This window comes from Antechinus flavipes, chromosome 3 (assembly GCF_016432865.1).
Source record: "Antechinus flavipes isolate AdamAnt ecotype Samford, QLD, Australia chromosome 3, AdamAnt_v2, whole genome shotgun sequence".
In the NCBI taxonomy this organism is placed as follows: Eukaryota; Metazoa; Chordata; class Mammalia; order Dasyuromorphia; family Dasyuridae; genus Antechinus; species Antechinus flavipes.
Genome location: NC_067400.1, coordinates 330,476,508 through 330,497,837, shown reverse-complemented (window position 1 = coordinate 330,497,837; position 21,330 = coordinate 330,476,508). Strand labels below are relative to the sequence as shown.

Below are 21,330 nucleotides of genomic sequence, written 5' to 3'. Positions count from 1 at the left end.
GATTTTCCTAAAGTAGAGATTTAATAGTGTCAAACATTCCCACTCTAAACATACTCTAATAGTTTCCTATCACCTCTAAGATCAAATACCAAATCATCCAGCATTCAAAAATCTTTATAACCAGCACCCCCTACTCTTCCATTCTTCTTATCCTTTATTCCCCAGCATATAATTTTTGAAGCAATGACACTTGCCTCCTGATTGTTCTATGAACAAGACAATCCATTTTTCATTCCATTTTTTTTGATTCTGGACATTATTTCTGTTGTCCTCTGTAATTGAAATATAATCTCTGCTCATCTCAGCCTCCTGGCTTCCCTCAAGCCCCAACTAAAATCCCTTTTCAGGAAGTCTTTTCTAAACGCATTAATTCTAGTGTATTTCATCTCATAATTATTTCCTATTTATCCTATATATAGCATGTTTTATATATTTACTTGTGAGCTCCTTGAGGAGATTTGAAGCAGAGAGTTCCATTATTTCTGATTCTTCCTTATCTAGTCTACTCTATTGAATGGATTTACTTTTCTATTTTTTAACTACTACCAAATGGTTTTGATGATTACTAATTTATCATATAACTTGAGGATTGGAGATACTAAAAAAATCTTCCTCTATTCCTGTCTTTTTTCGTTATTTTCCTTGGTACTCTAAACAGGCATTATTAATGTTTTTGGTATCATGGACCTTTTTTATTGTCTGGTGAAGTCTATTGACTCCTCAAATAATGTTTTTAAATGCATAGAATAAAAGGGAAATCAATTTTATGATGATGCAGTTATCATAATTTTTAAAAAAAGTTTATGGATCCCAGATAAAGAAACCCTGCTCTAAACCTTTTGTTCTACCAAATAAGTTTTGCTAATTTATCTAGCTCTGTAAAGCATCATTTTGGTAGATTGATTATTATATCACTAGATTTGTTAATTAACTTTGGTAAATTGTCATTTTTATTTTAATGATTTGGCCCAGCCATGAACACTGACTACTCTATTTATTTGTTATTCTTTTTATTTTTTTTAGAGACTGTTATGTAATCAAAACTTTATAGGTTTTGATAATATTTTGTTAGACTAATTATCGATTATTTTATGAATTGCATAGTTATTTTGAATGAGACTTGCTTTTCTATTATTGCCTGTTGGATTTTGTTATTATTTAGAAATGCTATAATTTTTATAAATTTATTTTGTAGCAATTGTAGTAATTTTCCTAAACCTATTAATTATTTTAAGTTTTTTGGCTGATTTCTAGGATTTTTAAAATAAATCATCAACAAATAGAAATAGTTTTGTCTCTCTTTGGCCTATTCTTATGCTTTGAGTTTCTTTTGTCTTATTGATATTGCTAGCATTTTCAAACTATATCAAATTTTTGGAGATTATAATGCATGATTTTTAAAATGAATTGCTGTAGTCTTTTTTTAGGATTTTATTTTTAAAATGTTGAATTGCAATTAATTATATTCATCTATAGTCCTCTTTGTTTTATCTTGCAATGTTAGATATCAAGACTGTATTTGTCTTATAAAGAGTTTAGCATTTATTTTATCAGTTTTTTAGGATACTTTGTGGAGTATAGGCACAATTATTTTTTGAAGGTTTGATTGAATTTTTCTCTAAATCCATCTTCAGGACTTTATTGATAACTAGTTATATTTCCTCTCTTGAGATCAAATTATTTAATTTTTTGTTTGCTCTTCTCTTGATGGATATTTTATATTTTTAAGGGAATCCTTTATTTCTTTTGTGTTTTAAGTTACTTAATGTATGTTATCTGTAGGTTATGATGTCATATTTATCTTGTTCAGTTTTAAAATTTTGTTGATTTGGTTTTCTGCCCTCTTTTTCTGTTTATGTTGAATTTCTCTTAATGAGAGGAAAATTAAAGCATTCTTTTATTATTGTATTATTATCTATATTTTTTTGAAATTCTGGTAATTTTTCCTTTATGAGTTTAGATGACTTGTTTTTGGAGAATAATTTTAATATTGATACTAATTCATTTTCTGTAGTTCCTTTAAGCATAATGTAATGTCCTTGTTTATCTCAGAATTGTACACTTTTATTTTTGCTTTGTCTGAAAACACAATAGCAACTTCTCCTTTTTTGTAATAACCTAATCATAATGTGTTTTGTTTCTGCTTTTTATTTTGATAATTGTGTTTTGGCTTTGCTTTTTATATCCTTTCTATTTTCATATTAGTGTCAGTGTAAGAGATGTTCTCTAAAAGCAATTCTTCCCTTTGTCCTAAATCCTATCTGTGGTAGTTATTATATTATAGCCTGCCATTTAGCAAATATCCCTCCCCCACCCCACTCCCTCTCTCTCTCCCTTTAGACTTGGAGCTAGAAAGATCTAACTTCAGATCTCATTTCTAATATTACCTTTGTAACCTTTGTAAGGCAAGTCATTTAACTTCTAAGTCTCATTTTTTATCTGTAAAATGAAGATAATACTTGCCATATATGTCTTGCAGGATTCTTCTGATCAGGTAAAATGATGTATATAAATTTCTTCACAGATATTAAAGTTTTAAACAAATAGAAGTTTCTACCTTCCTTCATTAGGGTAAAGAAATTTAGTATCAGTTAATGACTGTGAGGTACAGGGAAAACTGGAAATACCCTGGACCTTATTTCAACAAGCCCCATACTTTTAAGATCTAAACTGGATGTTCTCTATGTATAAACACAATTCCTTGCATCTATTGTGTCTCTCTCACCCCAAGTACTGAATCTGTTCTTTGTTTTTGTTAGAAAGGACACTTACCCAGACCATCCAGCTTCCTTCTGGCTATACTGCAGAAGACTCCTTTGCACTTTTGTACCTTTGTCAAGATTGATTCACCATGCTAAGTTGACACATTACATGTTTGTGTTGAACAACTTTAAACAGTTTTTTCTTCAATAACTATTCAGATTGTCACTATGATAGATTAAAAAATTGTTAACATACTTCCTGAAATAGCCGTCCCCAGTTGCTTACTTTTTTTTTCTCAAGTTTCCAAATTCCTCCTTTCTTACTCTGGGGATGACTTCACCAACTATTTTACATCTATTATATCACTGGATTGCTAGCTACTGTCCTTTTCCTATTAAATGTTTATTAAATATTAAAGCCTAGTATAAATATATATATAATAGAACAATAACAATAGCTAACATTTAAATAGTGTTTTAATATTCACAACATTCTTTACATACATCACCCCATTATTTAATTTTCACAATGATCCTGGTAGGTAGGTGCTATTATTAACCCATTTTTTCAGATGAGGAAAATGAAACTGCTAGTTTATGTAACTTGCCAAGTTCACAAAGCTAGCAATTAGCTGAGGAAAGATTTGAAGTTAGATTTTCCTGAGTCCAAGTACAGTACTGTATCCACTCTGCCACCTAGCTGTGTCAAAATCATTATCATTATCAGGAACTGGGTTACTTCTGTAGTTTCATCTTCACCTTAATATATTTTTTCTCTCTACATTTATACTTTCCCCTTTCTTTTCAGGGCCAAAGGAGGAGATGCTTTCTAAAGCTCATCCTTCACCTTGCCCTAGATCTCATCTGTGGCAGTTATCACAGACTAACATAGTGCCTGATACATAGTAAGTGGTTATTATATACTCTATCTTTATCTTCACTTAAAGGTTTTGGATTTGAAATCCTAAATAATTCCTCCAAGAACACATGTCCAGGTATGAATTCCATACAATTAAAATTGTTTACTGTGTACAAGTTACTGGGGTAGGTTAGGAATACAAAAATAAAATTCAGAAATGGTTCCTGTCCTCAAGAAGCATACATTCTACTACTGGAAATGCACAGATCGACACTGATACAGTCTCTCACTTAGATAGACTGGGGACCCTGTTTCCAGGAGAAAGCTGTTGATTTTTAAAGGAAATTCTTTGGAGAGACTTTGTATCACTTGTGACATTCTATAAGTTGCTAATCACTGGGTGAGAAGGAATCTTTTTGAATGATTGGGGGTTAGCTAATGGATTCATAACATATTAGCCAACCAAAGCTTCAGCTTTTTTTGCTGGCTAACAAAGGTTCAGAGATAGAGATGATACTTAAGGGGAGAGTCTTGGATCCTCTCTCTTCAGTGTCAACATGTGAACATGGGCTTTGGATTTTTGGCTCAGCATTTATTAGTTCATTATAGGTAAAGGAGATTATCATAGGAGTTTTAAAAAGTTAGGAAAAAGACCTGAAATAAACTTCAGGAATCCAATTGATGATGAGAATGAGGAACAATAAAGAATCTTTACACCCAATCAAGGAGTAGCTAAAATAAGGTTCATCCTGATAATCAATGCCATATTAGGACATAAGATTGTTTGTGGAATCAATGGTTTGTAAATATTTCATTATCTGATTCTACTCTTCCCAAGGACCAAGGTGATAAAGAGAAAAGTGGGCTTCCAAAGTACTGGAAGGAAATATTTATATTTCTGTTCTTTAGAAAGGGGAAGGAAAGAAGGGAAAAAATTTGGAATTCAAAGAAAAAAATCAATATTAGTTTTTATTGTTGTTAGATTTTTTTTCTTTCTTACATCCCTCCCCCCCCTTTTGATCTTATCTTTGTTGTGCAGCATGACGAATATGGAAATTATTTTCAATCTCTATCAGATTGCTTGCTATCTTCAGAGAAGGGGACAGAGGGAGAAAAACATGGAAATCAAGGTTTTTCAAAATTGAATGCTGAAAAGTATCTTTGCATGTATTTGGAAAAATAAAATACTATTAAAATAAATTTAAAAGGAAAAAAGAAATTTGCATGATAACTTTTATAATATTTTAAAGAGGAATAGCAGGTTATACACAATAGATTTGCAGTATCATGTGCAATCATCTTTTTATTATAATGTTATGGAAATACTTGTTTTATTCTATAAGTAAAAATAAAGTTAATTTAAAAATATAGTGAATGTTAAAAATTGTCTTTACAAGTAATTGAAAAAATATTATTTTTAAAAAGAAGATATAATTTTAGAGCTTTATTTTACTTATACATTATGAAATAGGACTTTGGAGTCAGGAAGACCTGAATTTTAGTTATTCTTCTGGCTGTATATGACCCCAAGCAAGTCACTTAACTCCTCACTAAAAAGAGAAAATGTATCTGTTAAAGGAGTCTCCTCATCCAAGAGTATAGGATATCAATATAATCTTAAATTTAGTTCCTATTACCAAATATAGATTATCTAAGAAATAACATAATTATTCCCAAGACTACATCTGTAACACTGTCTTCAATTTCAGTGCTGTTTTTTAAGAGAATCATTGATAATGAGAGAAATGGTTTCCATATGAGAAGTAAGAGATGAACTAGCTTTTCTCTATCCTAGAATCCTGGCAACTTCTATCATGTAACAATTAGAATAAAGAGATTTCCCCATAGAAGCTTGTGACAGGTCCCTGACTGACATTTCCATTTTATGTTTTCTTTCCTGAGTAGATGAACAACCATCAAATTTAAGGTAGATGTATTCTCATTTAGAGGTGACTTTATGGATTTGAAAGTTTCAAAGGTATTGAGTTTGTTGAATCAAGCCAACTGAGAGCAAGAAGTGTTTATTTCATCAACGGAGAAAATGAATACTCACAGGAGAAAGAAGCCATGACCTAGTTTTGCTTATCAGAAGACACAAACTTCAAAGATTCAAGCAGAAAGAAAATGTCTTATTAGCAGTTCTGTAAATTGCTATATGTTTTGATGAGATTTACATATCAGAACCCTCGCTGATTGTAATAATAGTTATAAATTAAGTTACTGAATCATATTATAAGCAATTCTATCAATGCAGGCTATCTTTTATGTTTAGTGATACTTTTGGATATATTTGATTTATACTAAAGATTGAATATCTTTCTATTTTACCTTTTGGGGAAACCTAGACATTTGCTATAACCTAAGTTTTAAATAATTTTTGCCCAAGGAACCTAGATGGGGCTTTAAAAAGTTAAAGAATGTAGGAATAGGAGATTAACAGCTCTCATTAGAGGCCAGATTGAATTTTAATTGGAGAATACAGCCCTTTGTTCCAGCAGCAGTTCTTACTATTACTATGTGGAGGGTGGGGAGAGAAGATAAGGGAATAAATATTTATATAGCTCGTCCTTTATGGCAGGCACGGTGCTAAGCCCTTTACAAATATTTCATTTGGTCCTCATAACAATCCTATTATGTATATATCATTATTCTCATTTTATTGTTGAGGAAAATAAGGTAAACTGAGGTTAAGTGGCTTATCAGTGTCATATAGCTAGTAAATGTCTGAGGCTGGATTTCAATTCAGCTTTTCCTTATTTCAGGCCCATGGCTCTACCTACTGTGTCCCCTAGCTGCCCTACAGCTTGAAAATATCATTTGAATTTTAAGGAGCTGATTTAAACTAACCATAAGTATTTAATCTCTCCTTTAGAAATTCTATACATGCTTGGGATTCATTTAAGTTTGTCTTCTTTCTTTTTGAATTAAGCTGTCCCAAGCATTGGCTTACAAAGAAGTGAACTAATGTATAAAAAAGCATCTATTAAACTAGTTAATAAAGTCAATCAATTACATTTAGTAAGCACCTAAAACAAACCATGCACTTGCTAAGCACCAGGAATAGGAAAAGAGGCAAAAGCCAGACAGATGAGGAAAGAGAACATTCCAGGCATGGAAAACAACTAGAGAAATGCTTGGAGCTGAAAGATGGATTTCTATTCAGGAATAGTAAAGAGGCTGTGGTACCATTTGAAGAATGTCTGGTATGACAGGGAGTAAGATATAAGACTAGAAAGGTACGTGTGAGGGGAGCAGGGGAGTTCTAGGTTATGGGGATTTTAAATGCTAAACAGAGGATTTTTGTATTTTATTTCTTGGGGTACTAGAGAGTCAAGGGAATTTATTGAGTAGGTAGGTAACGATCAGACATGTCTTAGGAGAATCACTTTGATGGCTGAATGGAAGATGGGTTATGAAGAGGAGAGATTTAAAACAGACAGACCTTCTGGGTACAAGGTGATGAGGGCCTGCAACAGATTGGTGGCAATATCAGAAGAGAGAAGGGAATGTTTTTGAGAGATGTTGCAAAGGTAGAGTCAATAGATCTTTAGAAGAAATTATATATGAGGGCAGGGTAAGAAATAGTAAGGAATTGAGTTTGACCTAAATTATGAGGGACTGGGAGAATGATGCAGTCATCCACAGTAATAGGAAGTTAGGAGGAGGGATGATTTAGCGGAGAAGACAATGAGTTCAGTTTTAGACATGTTGAGTTTATGATATTGACTAGATATTCAGTTTAAAATGTAGGAAAAGCAGTTGGAGGGGTGAGATTAGAAGTCAGCAGAGAGATTGAGGTTGAGAATAATTACATTGAGATAGTAATTAAATCCATTATGTGAAGTAGTATAGAGAAAGAAAAGAAAATGGCTTAAGGACAGAAGGAGTTTGTAGGATATCTATGGTTAGAGGGCATGATTTGGATGAGAATCCAGACAAGAAGACTGAAAAGGAGTGATCTGATAGGTAAGAAAAGAATCAGGGGGAAAAAAAATTAGGAGAGAATAGTGTTGTGAGAACCTAGACAAAAGAGAGTACCAAAGAGAAAGGTAGGGAAGGAGCACTGATATTCTTCTAGAGGATTAGCAACAAGGTAAATGAGCATAATCACTAGAAAGAAGACTTTATTAGGAGAAAACTCACATCTCAGACAAAACCTCTTTTGGACTTTTTGTTGAAGCTGAAATCAATTTTGGGTATATCAACCAAGTTCCTTTAGAGAATGGGCTACTCATGTTAGGGTGATATAAATTGATTAACTCAACTGAAGTAAGGATTGTATGTTCTTTCAAAACTAAGGGCAAATTTCTACAGCCAGGCAGAAAGGCTGGAGGCAAAAACTGATTTAATATATGAATGGATAAATGTAGCCAGAATCAAGTATATAAACTGAGGTCTAGAGCTATTTTTGTTCATCAAGACGTGCCTTCCTAGCAATAACTTGTATCATAAGAAATCCTTTTATCAATGGTAAAAAGTTTTCTTTGATGCAAATGTATTGTTTTGCAAAGTTAGCATTCCAGAGGCTCCTTCTCCCCTTCCCCCCCCAATCTAGGAATAGAAAAGGATTTGCAGTTGTGTTGGTGATTTACTAAGTCTCTAACTATTGCCAAGGAAGGAGATTCAACTTTTGGGCTGATGCAAGGGGTCAATTCACATATTTCTAATGAAGCAAGAAGAATAGGAACTTATAGAGGGGATGGAAAGCACTTGATATGCACTTGAGATCAAGACTAATGATAGCAGCATATGTTGCTGAATCAGGACTATAGTCCTGCAGTGAATCATATTCAGTGCAATAGCATTTGCAAACTACTTTGCAAAGTGCTGTTAAAATGAATGGAATATGAAGGCATTTAATCAGCTTATTGCAGAGAGCCGGCCAAATGTCTATGTGAGGACGGTGGGAAATAGCATTGGAACTAGAAGTTTTAAAATGTATGGGTTTTTTTTCTCAGATATGAGGGGTGTAACTGAAAGAATTTTATAAAGTTCCTGGCTCTTCGAGTAGCTAGAGAAAACAAGTAGTGGACATTGTAGATGGGTTAATTATTGAGGACGAAATGGGTTTGTCCATTGGGAGAATGAAGAAAGATCAGAAAATCTAAGCACTTTCTGCTACAAACAGGAACATATTGGATAGGCTTACAGGGATCATAAGAGAAAGCTGGCTCCTTTCTGATCTTTCTCCCTTAGGCTATGATTCAAATGTTTTCCAAGTCTTTACATTTATAGCTGAAAAAGGTTATTGCTAAAGATGATAGGACCCTACAAAATATAGTAATCGAGTAAGGATATGAATGCTTTAATTTACAATAACATCCTGTTATGGAAAGCCATTTTAAACAGTTCTTTTTTGTAATGAAAGTAACATTGGAATATTACCTTAAACAATGAAAATGAGATTCTTTCTGAATAATGAAGAGAAAAACCATATAAATGTGTCTCCTTTTTCCTTTATTAATGAATAAGAATACACAAAAACGTAATAAAAATTACATAAAAGGCTCAAGCATCATTCGAATGTTCTTTAGCAGTCATGTTCATTTCATAAAACTGGCATTTTTGTTAATGTATTACATAAAAACGGGATTGAACTCTATTTCTATAATTCAAGTATCCTTCATATACAGAATTTTAAACTTATAGAACACATAAAAAGGGGGACTTCTTTGTTACAATTAACCTGAAGCTTCAAACTCAAGGGATTTTTCAGGCTAGAGTATATTATGTTAGGTGGGAGCACCTACTGGCAAAGTTCAGTATTGCATCCCAGCTATATTGGACATTCTGAATAGGAGGGAGGAAAAAAAGAACATGGAGAGCAAAGTTCTGGAAATCATCCTCCTACAGCTTGATCATTGAGATCATGAGAGGGGATGAATTCCCTGAGGAAGTGAATGAGTATATATAAAGAAGGCCAACGACTATGTCTCAGAGGATTCCCACAATTAAAGGATAGCAAGAGTTATTAAAGGAGTAGTCTCAGAGGTGGGAGGAGAAACATAGAAGCTAAGGAATGAATGGGCCACATTAGTCAGCTTCATAGAAGGAGCTGTCATTGGTGCTGAGGGCTGTTCTACAGGAAGTCTAGAAACCTAGAGGGATTATTAGATGCCAAAGGGGAAGCTATTAAGGGATTCATTAAGAAATAAAAATCAAAATGGCATATTTAATCAAGGATTATCTTGCCAGATTAAAAAAAAAAATCAGTGCTAACAGTATCATCGCTTTGTCTTTATGGTAAGTTGAAAAAATTCTAAGCTAAAGGTGATAGAATGTTATCCTTCTTCTTTTTTTTTTCCCCTCCAAATAGTTACTTTTCAATAAGGCACTGCATTGTCTCCAGAGCAGAATGAATCCCTTAGGGTGTTATTTACTCATTTCATAGATGGGTGAAAGTGAGGCAAAGGGAGGTGCAAGCTCACGGTATATTCTGTATTGGAGCAAATGAAAAGGCCATAAAGTGAGCCAATTCATCAATACAATGTCTTTTACCCAATTTCTCTCTCAGGCAATGATGGGTTTGAGTTGTATTAGGAGTCCAGAGTATGGAAACTGAAAGAAGTAGACTGTGACTCAGGGCGTACCCATATTTGCCACTAGGAATGTTGGAATGTGTTCTTCACCTCCTGTCTCCCTACCTTTCCAGAGCACCAGCATTAAACAGGAAAGGCAAACAATTATTCCCTTTCCTCAACAAAGTTCATTCTTGGCACCTTGACAAACTTTCATCATCATTATTCCTGCTCTAAGCTGCCGGTTGATAGCAGAGTCCTATGCTGGATATTATCTGTGTATAGCGACTCTCATCTGGTCCTACAGCTCTTTCTATTTCATATCTCATTCACTCTCACTTCTACTCAACTTTTCTTTCTCCACTTCAAATCTTTTCCTCATTACAAGTCATTCTATTGTCTTCACTTTCACCTCTTTCTATCATAGAAACCCAGAGGGTTTTTTTTTTTATTGTATTGTATTTAGAGCCAAGGGGCTCATAGTTTTAAAAAGCACCTTGATTATCTAATGTTTTTTTTAAAGGTCATGTTAAAGAAAAAATTTAAAAATATTAAGTATAATGCTCTCTGTGATCCTTTTAGATTTCAGAAGTAGGGACTATCACAACAATATTTTACTCATATTTGATTAAGAATTAAGTCCCTAGGTGCTGGTGATTGGGTTGAGTTAGTTCATGAGACTAACAAGATGAGAAACGGAATGGAGATCTCCTGACTTCTAGGCTAGTCTTCTTTCTCCCCAGTTTTGTTTCCTCAAAGAATAGCCAGGCTACTCTGGGGGATTACCTAGTTTCTCCACAACCTGATTTTAAACTTTTGGGACGAAAAGCAACTGACCTCATCTTGTGTTGTTCTCTCTGAGAAGAATCATAGCCCCTCCAATTCATTCTACCCTTTCTTATCCATTTTGTATTAGACTTTCCTTTCCCCATATTGGATCAAACCATTACCCAACCCTTATTGGAAGTGGCTAAATGAGAATTGGTCATTATCTTGGAGTGTTTTGAATGTACTCTCTCTAGGAATGTGTCAATAATAGCCATGCCACTGATTTTATGGTCATTTTTGCTCTAATGGCATATATTACAGTCTATGTTTCATCCAAACATCTAGCTGATGTTAAAATCTGTGAAGAATCAAGCATGTTTTCCATGTATTTGACTTATCATACACCAACCTTAAGGGATTAAATTAGCTGTTCTTTAACAGTGTTATTTTAATTAATTATTACACATTTATTTGTTCTTCCAAGATTAAACATTAGCCAGAACTGCCAGGATGATATTTATGTATGACAAAAGACAAATTGCTAAGTGAAGATTCATGTAGTGTTTTTTTTTTTGAAAGGAGATAGATGGGAAGAGAGACTGGTCCCATTATTTCATCAGTATAAGGAAACCCCAGGTAAAGGAACTCTACCAATGCAGATTGGCAATTTCTCTGTAATTTAAAGTCTTAGAGAGTTACCTAGTTCATTGCAAAGTTAAGTGACTTGCCTAGAGACACAAAGCCAGTATGTGTCAGAGGCAGGACTTCAACCTAGGTCATCCTGCCTTTCAGATCAGCTATCTTTCCAATATGACAAGCTGTCTCTCCTTTAAGGAGAGATGTGGTAGGATGTTTAAATTGATGTAGTTCCAGTCAGTAACAGACAATGAAAGGAAAGCATGAGGAAACATGAGATAGGTTTCAGAAGTCCAAGAAACTAAGGGCCACTTTCACATGCCTGGGGAATATCCTGAACCTAGCATTTATTGCCCTAAAAATAAATTAATTCATCTCTTAAAAAGTCAATAATCTTATCTCTGACATTAAGCATTTCCAGGCTTAGTGAAAATGCTGTTTAAATTCGGCATGCACATGCCACCCTCTGCCCTTTTCAAAAAACAAAAAACAAAAAAACCCAGCTCTTTCTCATCCTCTGTCTTCCCAAACAGAAAAAAACTCCTAAAAGAATCATATTTTTTCCAGTTTATGGTTTGTGGTGTTGGCTCCCTTCCAAAGTTTGACACAATGCTTGGAATTCCCAGCAACAGCCAGGTTCCATTTCCAACCTCTAAACCACCATAATTTTATGTTATATTTAGTTTTGGCACTGCTAGGAAAATTCAGTTAAAAAAATTCCAGACAGAATTACATAAGTCTGATGAGTGCCAAAGATTTCACTAGGCAGTGGGTACTAGCTCACTTAATAAAATAACAATATTTTTTAAGACACCAAAAGAGAAAAGAAAAACCCAATGTTCAGTACCAACGAGTTATTGGGTTTGGGAAAAAAAAAGAGCCATTTCATAAACTGTTATGCTTCATACTTTAGTGTGGATAAACACGTCCACATCAAACCGACACAATTTAGTTTTTAGTTTAGTTTTTTTTTTTTTTTAAAGAAAATACCCACTAACAGAGGGAAGGAGGGAGAGGGGAACTTGATTGTTTCAACACTTAAGGGGCTTAGATGCTGCTTATGTTTACTTGCTATTTCCACTTATCCTGTGAATGACCTGAAAGCTTGTCACTCTTGGCAAAACCAGACCAAATCCTCCTTCTTCCCCACCTATTCCCTTCAAAAGAGATTGGCCACAGTCCAAGTCTTCTACAAAGGGCAGGTTCTCTTCCTCCACCTTCCCTGCCCTCCTTCCTTCCTTCCCCACCCTACCCCACCCACCCTCCTCTTCTTTTTCCTTTACATGCCAAGATCTCTGGCCAAGGTTCACTGTTAGAAGCAGCTGTCAGTGCAGTTAGGCAGTTGAGTGCATCACCGGGTCTCTCTAGTTCACATTCACAGCAGCAAAGGGGCCCTGAGGCCCTGTCACAATATCACACACTGGAGTTTGTGAGCGCCCGTGGCCCGGTCTCCACGCCATTTGGTTTTCTTCTTTTTCTTCTGATTTTTCTCTGGAATCTGTTGCCTATAGAAAGAGAGGAAACAGACAGAGAAAGAAAAGTTAGTTTTTCTGATGGATCACGGAGCAGGACGAAGTCAATGGAACACCTGCCCTGGAGTCAGAAAAACTTATCTTCCTGAGTTCAAATCTAACTTCACACATATCGTAGCTGTGTGACTCTGGACAAGTCACTTAACCTTCTTTGCCTCAGTTTCCTCATCTATAAAGTGAGCTGGAGAAGGAAATGGCAAATTATTTCTGTATGTTTTTTAAGAAAATCCCAAATAAAGTCACAAAGAGCACATTGAAAAATGACTAAACAACAACTTTCTTAAGGATAGAAATGTTAGATAGAAAGCTGGCTGAAAGAAGCTAGGAAGACTTGAATTCAAGGTTGAATTCTCACACATACTGGCTATGTGATCATTTAACCTTGTAATGCTCTAAGCAAGCAACTCTCTAGGACTATAAAGTGCAGAAAAGATGACAGCTTGCTTTGATAGAGAGACTTTTCTTACCTGAGATTTCCTATGTGTCACAGGTCCTATCTCTAATTTTACTGAGTTCACTTTTATTCCCTACAGCTATTTTTAGGAAATTAGTACTCTAAGAGAGAGAGATTTGATGTTGGTTTTCATTAAGGTTAGAAGAAGACTAGTCTATGTAAGAATTCTAAGGCAGGCAGAGAGAGGTTAGGAAACAACCTAAAAGTCTGTCCTTTGTCCCTCTGATGTTCTAGTCTAGGGTGCTTCAAAGTCATTGTGAAGTTTTAAATTATTGAGAAGATTTAAGCTTAAATGTTTCCAAAGTCTTGGTGTAGTTTTAAATTATTAAGACAATATTTAAGCTTAAGTGTCCCCCAAGTAACAGTTGTAAGCTATTAAGGCTTAAATACTTAAGACTTAATATCTTACAACTCCACCAAGATTTTGGAGATACTTTTAACATGGGTCCTCTATCTTACAATTATTAATTATACTCCCTTATTATGATGAAAAATTATACTTAAACCATCCTTATGTGATAAGGAAGCTAAAGGAAAAAAGAAACAGACAAATGAAATTTCATAAATTCCCTTAGTAATTTATTGCAAAGTTTTGTCTGGAATGTAATAATTATTTGTTGTAGGGATGAATATTTTTAGGGATATATAAGTGCCAAGACTTTGGCAGTTTTTTTTTTTTACTGCTAATACCAGCTAATAAAATAATAAAAGTGCTTTAGATTTTGCAAAGTGCTTTTATACTACACCTCATTTTATCCTCACAAGAATACTGTAAGGCATATGCTATTGTTATCCCCATTTTATAGATGAGGAAACTCAGATTGACAGAGATTAACAAGTAGGGTCTGAGGCAGGATTTACACTCAGGTTTTCCTGATTTCAAGTCCAGTGTTCCATCCACTATACTCTTTAGTTACCTATTCAGGAGCAGTTAGCACTAAAATATAATTAGGAGAACTGTGTCTATTTATGGGGGGAAATGCCTCATTGTCAGATGGAACATGTCTTCATCTGAAGTTGGTATTTAACTAATAATATTAGCTAAAATTAAATATCAATACTAATTAAATACTAACTAATTAATCAAATTATTAGCATTTGTCAGTATTAGTTAACTGTTTAGATTAATATTATTTGGAGGATATTAGTTAATTATTCAAGTCCTAGAAATTAGCCTTTAAATATCAGAGTAGCAACAAAAATGATTAAATTAAAAAGGGAAAAATATCTTCTATAACAAATTCTTTCATTATTCATTTAGGATACTGATTTTCCTTGCCATTAGAGTCATAATATTTATATAAGGACTAGGGAAAGTCTTAGAATTACATAGCTACTCTCCCCCTCCCTCCAACAGTAGCACCGGAAAGGATTTTTTCAATAATGTCTATTCTAATCCATTTTACAAGAGCACAAATATGTAAGATGACTTGGCCAAAGCCCTTTTATGATTAGAAGAGTATAGATCTAGAGCTAAAAAGGCCTTCAGACCTATTCTATTTATAAAATAAACACATAAATCATCAACATTTCTATATATGACCAACAAAATCCAGAAACAAGAGACAGAGAAAATCTTTTTAAAATAATTGTAGAAAATATAAAATACTTGGGAGTCTATCTATTAAGACAAAATATGAACACAATTGCAAAACACTTTTCACACAAATAAAGTAAATAACTGAAAAAATATTAATTGCTTATTGGTAGCCCGAGGCAACATTAATTGATTTACTTATTCAGCGCCACACCAATCAAACTATCAAAAATTTTTACAGAGCTAGAAAAAATTATAACAAAATTAATCCGAAGGAGCAGAAGTTCAAGAATATCAAGGTAATTTGTTTTTTTAAAAAGTAAAGTAAGGTAGCCTAACCCCAAGAAATCTCAAGCTGTAGGTAATTATAAAAACTATCTGGCACTAGCTAAGAAATAAAGTGATGCATCAGTGGGATTGATTAGATAGATAAACCACAGCAGAAAATAACCAGAATAATCCAATGTTTGATAAACCAAAAGACCCTGCTTTGGGAACAAATACTTACTATTTGACTAAAACTGCTAGGGGAAAATAAAATGGCAGAAACTAGGCAAAAATCAATATCTTATACCATATACCAAGATTAAATCAAAATAGGCATATGATTTAAACATAAAGAGTTCATTGTGATGGGAATAGAAGACTGTATGAGTGAATTAATTAGAATAGGAATAATTTTAATTTTTATCAAGTTGACTTTTATTCTACTTCTATTTCAACAGTTTTAACCTGGATCATAACAGTTTGAAATTATCTAGATCAAAGCCTCAATTTACAAAAGGAGAAACTAAGGCCAATAAAGTTAAATAATTTCTTCAGGGTAAACAATGTCATTAAGAAGTCAAATCACAGTTCTTCTGACTAAAACCAGGGTTTTTTCTAATGAACCATCTGATCAGCACCAGGGGGCGTAAGATAGATTCACTACATGGAATTATGGATCCTTAAAGTAAGGATTACTTGTTAGGATCAGTCCATTGGTTAATAAATAGGATTTAGATGTTCAGTGGAGCTTAGGGATCATCTCATCCAACCTCGTAATTTTATAAACAAGTAAATGGAAACTCAGAGACATTAGGTGACTTTATTCAAAGTTACCCAAGTAACAAGTCACAGAGCTTGGTTTTGAACTGAGGTCTTTGACTGCAAATCTGGTCCTTACTTCACTAGTTACATGACCTTGCAAGATACTGGTGGCTTAAAATGTATGTTCTATAAATAATACTTCAAAATAATAGCAGTTAAGATTATAGAGAAAAGGGTAAAATATATGACCATAATATTTTGGGAAAGAATCTAATGACTATAAAAACCAGCTATTGGGCTATGTGAAAGAGGGCATGTGTCAAGGTGCATTTTTAAAAAAATAATAACAATTTTTTATTTTTCAAAATACATGCAAAGATAGTTTTCAGTATTCACCCTTATATTCCAAAATTTTCTCTCTCCCTCTTCACCTCCTCTCTCTTAGACAGCAAGTAATCCAATATAGGTTAAAATGTGAAATTCTTCTAAACATATTTCCACATTTATCATGCTGCACAAGAAAAGTTAGATCAAAAGGGAAAAAAATAAGAAAGAAAAAAAAACAAGTGAGCAAACAACAACAACAAAAAGGTGAAAATACTATATTATGATCCAAATTTATAGTCGTCTCTCTGGATGTAGATGGCTCTCTTCATCACGAATCTGTTGGAATTGGGGTAAGATACATCTGTGACAAATTCTTCTGCTTTTATTTAAGTTTTGTTTCTTTTTCCTCTGAATTTTGCTATTACTTAACTTTTAAAAATTATAGCTTACAAAGTCAACCAACTGCCTAAAATTCTATGGCTACAAATATTTATCTTTTAAAAAATATAAATAATACTTATTTTGGTAGTTTCTTGCTATAGATTTTGTTGTCTACTTCTAAGCTCTAAGACTCTCCCTCACTTAAATCTAATTCACATGCATGTCATGGCATCACCTCCCTGATGATATGTCCTCACTTAAATCCAATTCATTTATGTCATGTCATCACTTCTCTGATGTCATGATTTTCTTCCAGAACAAAGGAAAAACAAGAACAAGAACAACTTACCTAATTACTCTAACAAGGTCATGAAAAGCTTTGTCAACATTTAGTGGTGGATCCTTGGCACTGGTCTCTATATATGGAATCTGTAAGACAAAAGCTCTACTTTATAAAAATGAAAAGTATAAATATATTAATTTTTCTAATTTAGAGAGTCTTAGATTTTAATAAGCAACAACTAGAAATTCATTTGGATCATGTACTATGTGGAAAACTCATTTAACCTCTTCAAATCCAGTACATTTTCTGAAAGTATAAGTTGACCTGTATGAGTAGGAGTTGTTTCTCCAGTTACAGTTCAATTAAATCACAGTTTTGATCCCCGCCTCCCCCTTTCTCCTTGATCCCAGTAAGCATGTGTATATTTGCACAAGTGCTACCCAGAGAAAGCCACCCTTGGGTATCTGGATATCTGAAATTCAAATTCAGCCTCAGACACTTGCTAGTTGTATGACTCTGGGCAAGTCTCTTGAGTTCTCTTTGCTTTGGTTTTCTCAACCTTAACATGGGAATAATAATGATACTTTGCAGGGTCATTGTGAGGATCAAATGGTATAATATTTAATTTTTTTGAAGTTCTTTGTATAGTACTTAGTATATAATAGGCACTTTATAAGTGCTTATTCTCTTTCTTCCCTTCCTTTCTTTACATATATATTTTTAAGTATCACTAGTCATCTAAATTTATTCTTTTACTAAATAGGATGGCAACAAAAATGATATTTTTATACGAGTTCACTATGGATCACCCAGCTAGACAGAAGATATAGATGATGGTGTAAATTACAAAATTGGTGCAGGGACAAGATATAGTGGTGGTGGGGTGAGAGGGACTTCCCTTTCTTCTTATCTACTAAAAGTCTTATTCTGCTAAAATCAGAAAGTCAAAATTTTCTTTACTGACAATTTCAGTCTGTAAAAAGTCTGAGGAAATAACAAGGAGAAAATGACATTGAGGACTTAATTCTGAGCAAGCAAGAACCACCTGGGGAAATAGAAATGTTGATATCTAAGATAGAAATGGTTTAAAAAACCCCTAGTCATGGAAAAGCTGAACCCCTTATAGAGAAGGAGATAAAGATAAGACTTAGCTTCTCAAGGTTAGTTCAGATTGCCTGGTCCAAATCAATCACATTTTAGGACAATGCCATCATTTGTAAAAAGGCCTGCTGAACTCTGTCCATTAGTAACATATAGTAGACACTTGTAGAAGAGAAAATGTAGCCTAATTTTCAAAAAGGTGAAAAAGCAAGGGAATACTACTTTCGTGTTTCCTGTGAAAAATTCTCTAAGTAGATGATTTGTGAGCCTTTGGGGAAGCAGTGACCAGCAGGAGCTAGCCCATACATTAAGGAAACATTATGGATTATTGGGCTTTTAACTAAAAGGGACTTGACAGATTATTTGTCAAATCCCTTAATTTTCATGCTGCTTCCTTTATTATTTTTTTTGACACAGCTAATGAGACTGATATATTTGTAGACACTGTGAATTGTGAAGCAAGGCTTTTGATGACGTTCTTATAGAAAAGATGGGAAAAATGTGTGTGGTTGTTCAGTTAGTAGATATAAAGCTGGTTGAGTTTGACTGAAGACATCCTGTGTGGAATGAATAAATAAAAAAGAATTTATCAAGAGCTTATTCTATGAAAACATGGTCCTAAGCACTTGGGCTATAAATAGAAAAATAAGACAGTTCCTGCACTCATAGAGTTTCCATTCTAATGAGGGAGATACAGACTGGAGATATCAATTGCAACACACATAGAAAGGTGTATTGGTCCTTAGAATATAGCAGCAAGACAGATTGTAAAGTATCTTCTTTGTTGTCATTTCCTTTAATAAAACCATTTCCCCTCCTTATATTTAAAGACTTGGCAATGCTAAGGATTTGAATGATGAGAACTTTCTTTTCTGGGTCTTTAGGAGCTTCGGTAGTAGTCATAGCTAGGGAAGCAGGATCTGCAGGGACAGTTACCAGGTCCTATCTTTCTCAGTTCCTGTCTGTGGAAACTGGGTCATTAGGAGGTCCAATGGCCTGGGCTAGAGCTGCTGTTCTGGGGATTCTTGGGCTTGTGTCCTGATAGTGATAGCTGGTTGGCATTTGCTAATGGGGTTAACATGAATGATCTTAGGGATGTAGTAGATTCTCAATCTTTTCCACTGTCAAAAAGGACAATAAAATCTGCCAGTGATACAAAGCTGATGGGACAGAGATAGCCATTATATGCTCTATGAGTGAATCAAGAAACAAAAAGATCTGGATGGGTTAGGATGGATTATATATAAAGAAATGAAATGTAATAGGAATAAATAAAAAACACTGAATTTGCATTTTTAAAAAGTTAGGTGCATATGAGTACAGGTTAAGGAGACATAGCTTAAAAGCAGTTTATATAAAAGAGATTTTATCTGATTAAAATCTAGTAAGTCTGTGGTATGTTGCAGTAGCCCCCAAAATCCAAAGCAATTTTAGGTTACATTAATACAAGTATAATCTTATTGCACTCTGACACACTTAGAAGTTTGTGTTCAGTCTTAAGACATTACGCTGATAAACTAGAGAACATCAAGATGGGAAACATGCCATAGGAATAAAAGTTGAAGGAACTTAGTCCAGGGAAGTCCAAGGAAGATACCTATCTTCAAAACTAAAGGGCTTAAGATTATGAATCTAAAAGTTAGGTTGAAAAAACAATCATGTGATATAAAATCCTGCAGACACTGGGGTCCTATTGTCTTCTAGGTCATTTTCATTTGCAGAGTACAGTAGAGGAAATCAGATGAGTAATCCCAGCTAATAGTATACTATATTCTATTACCTTTTCTCTCACCACATCATGTAGACAGCAATGGAATACATTTGTCTCTAATTCTTTCCACATGGTCATCTCATCTCCTTTTTATGCTCATATATATTTCTTTGGTAGCATCCCTTCTTCTAGATTTTCTTTGTATTTCAATGAGAATTTATGGAAAATAGGCAAATAAACAGCATTTTATTTTGGACAAAAGCTTGAGAATATTATTAGTTAGAGCTATAAGATAGTTAATAGTTTTTATTACAGGGTTCTTAACCTGGGATCTATGAATTTGTTTTTTTGAATATTTTGAAAAATATTTTATTATATATATAGTAACTATATATATAGGCATATATATGGCAACTATATATATATATATCTGACAAATATATATATATAATGTATTTAACAACTGATTTCCTCTAAAATCTTATGTATTTTATTTATGGATTCAAAAAAATTATTTTGAGAAGGAATCCATGAGAAGGTGTCACCAGGCTGCCAAAGGGTTTTATGACACAAAAATTATTAAGAAGCCATGCTCTATTAATTAAATGGAGCATGATCATTTGATAGAATAATTGTATTATTAGTTTGAAAACAAACAATATTTCAGTTCAATTCAGTTAAATGGTAAAGAGTCTATTTCTGGAAGTCATTCTAAAAAGTCTAAGTGACAGAGCTTTATAGTGAGAAGGGACTTCAGAGGCTTTTTAATCAAACATCATCATTTTACTGAGATCTAAGAGAAATAAGTGACTGACCCAAGATCACATGAGTGGTAAGACTGAGGCAAGAGCTAAGCCAGTTCCTTAAACCAAAGACTTCTTTCATTACAAAACTAAAATTAAAAAACCAAAAAATCAAAAAAACAAACCAAACCAAAATGCTACTTCTAGCCTGTTCAGAATACAAGATACCACATAGTTCTTGCATGGTCGCAGAAATCTTGGTTTCTGACTTATTTAAAGAGCAATAGATATCTTATTTTCTAATTTGTTGTGTTTGCAGATGTTTTCTCCCTGGACCCCCACTTCCCTGATACACCAATCCATTGTGTTTTTCCCTTAACCCCTTTACTTAGTCATAGATCTCTCAAATACACATAACTACCTCATTCTTTCCCCACTCCACTTTGAGCAGTTGAGAAATTGTCTCCTGCTCCAAGTTGCAAGCTTTTTCTTCTCAGGCAATAAATGCAGTTAAATCTTTGTAAGCCATTATTGGACACTGGCTCATTCCATGTTCCCCTTTTTGCAGGGACTTTTATTTTATCAGTTTAATTTTCATAGACAATATTCAATATAGCAATATTATATCAAATAGATAATATTCAATATTATTACCCAATACTAAAATTTCTACCAGGAAAGGTATGGTGTATAGAGGCAAATTTGACTAAAAATGCACTGTTTTTTTTTTTTTTTGTTTTTAAGAGGAA

The 21,330-nt window shown here is 33.7% G+C and overlaps 1 protein-coding gene across 5 annotated transcripts in view; it reads right to left on the bottom strand.

Moving 5' to 3' along the window:
• Window positions 1-8,997: 8,997 nt before the first annotated feature.
• The window catches only part of MRAS (muscle RAS oncogene homolog), a 107,964-nt gene continuing 95,631 nt past the window's right edge, over window positions 8,998-21,330 (bottom strand). For all 5 annotated transcript variants that reach the window (XM_051985620.1, XM_051985619.1, XM_051985621.1 and 2 more), the window contains 2 exons: window positions 17,093-17,172; window positions 8,998-12,988 (listed from right to left, as the gene is read on the bottom strand). In XM_051985620.1, the coding sequence (XP_051841580.1) occupies window positions 12,889-12,988; window positions 17,093-17,172 (180 nt within the window). In that variant the 3' untranslated portion in view covers window positions 8,998-12,888. The remainder of the gene's footprint in view (window positions 12,989-17,092; window positions 17,173-21,330) is intronic.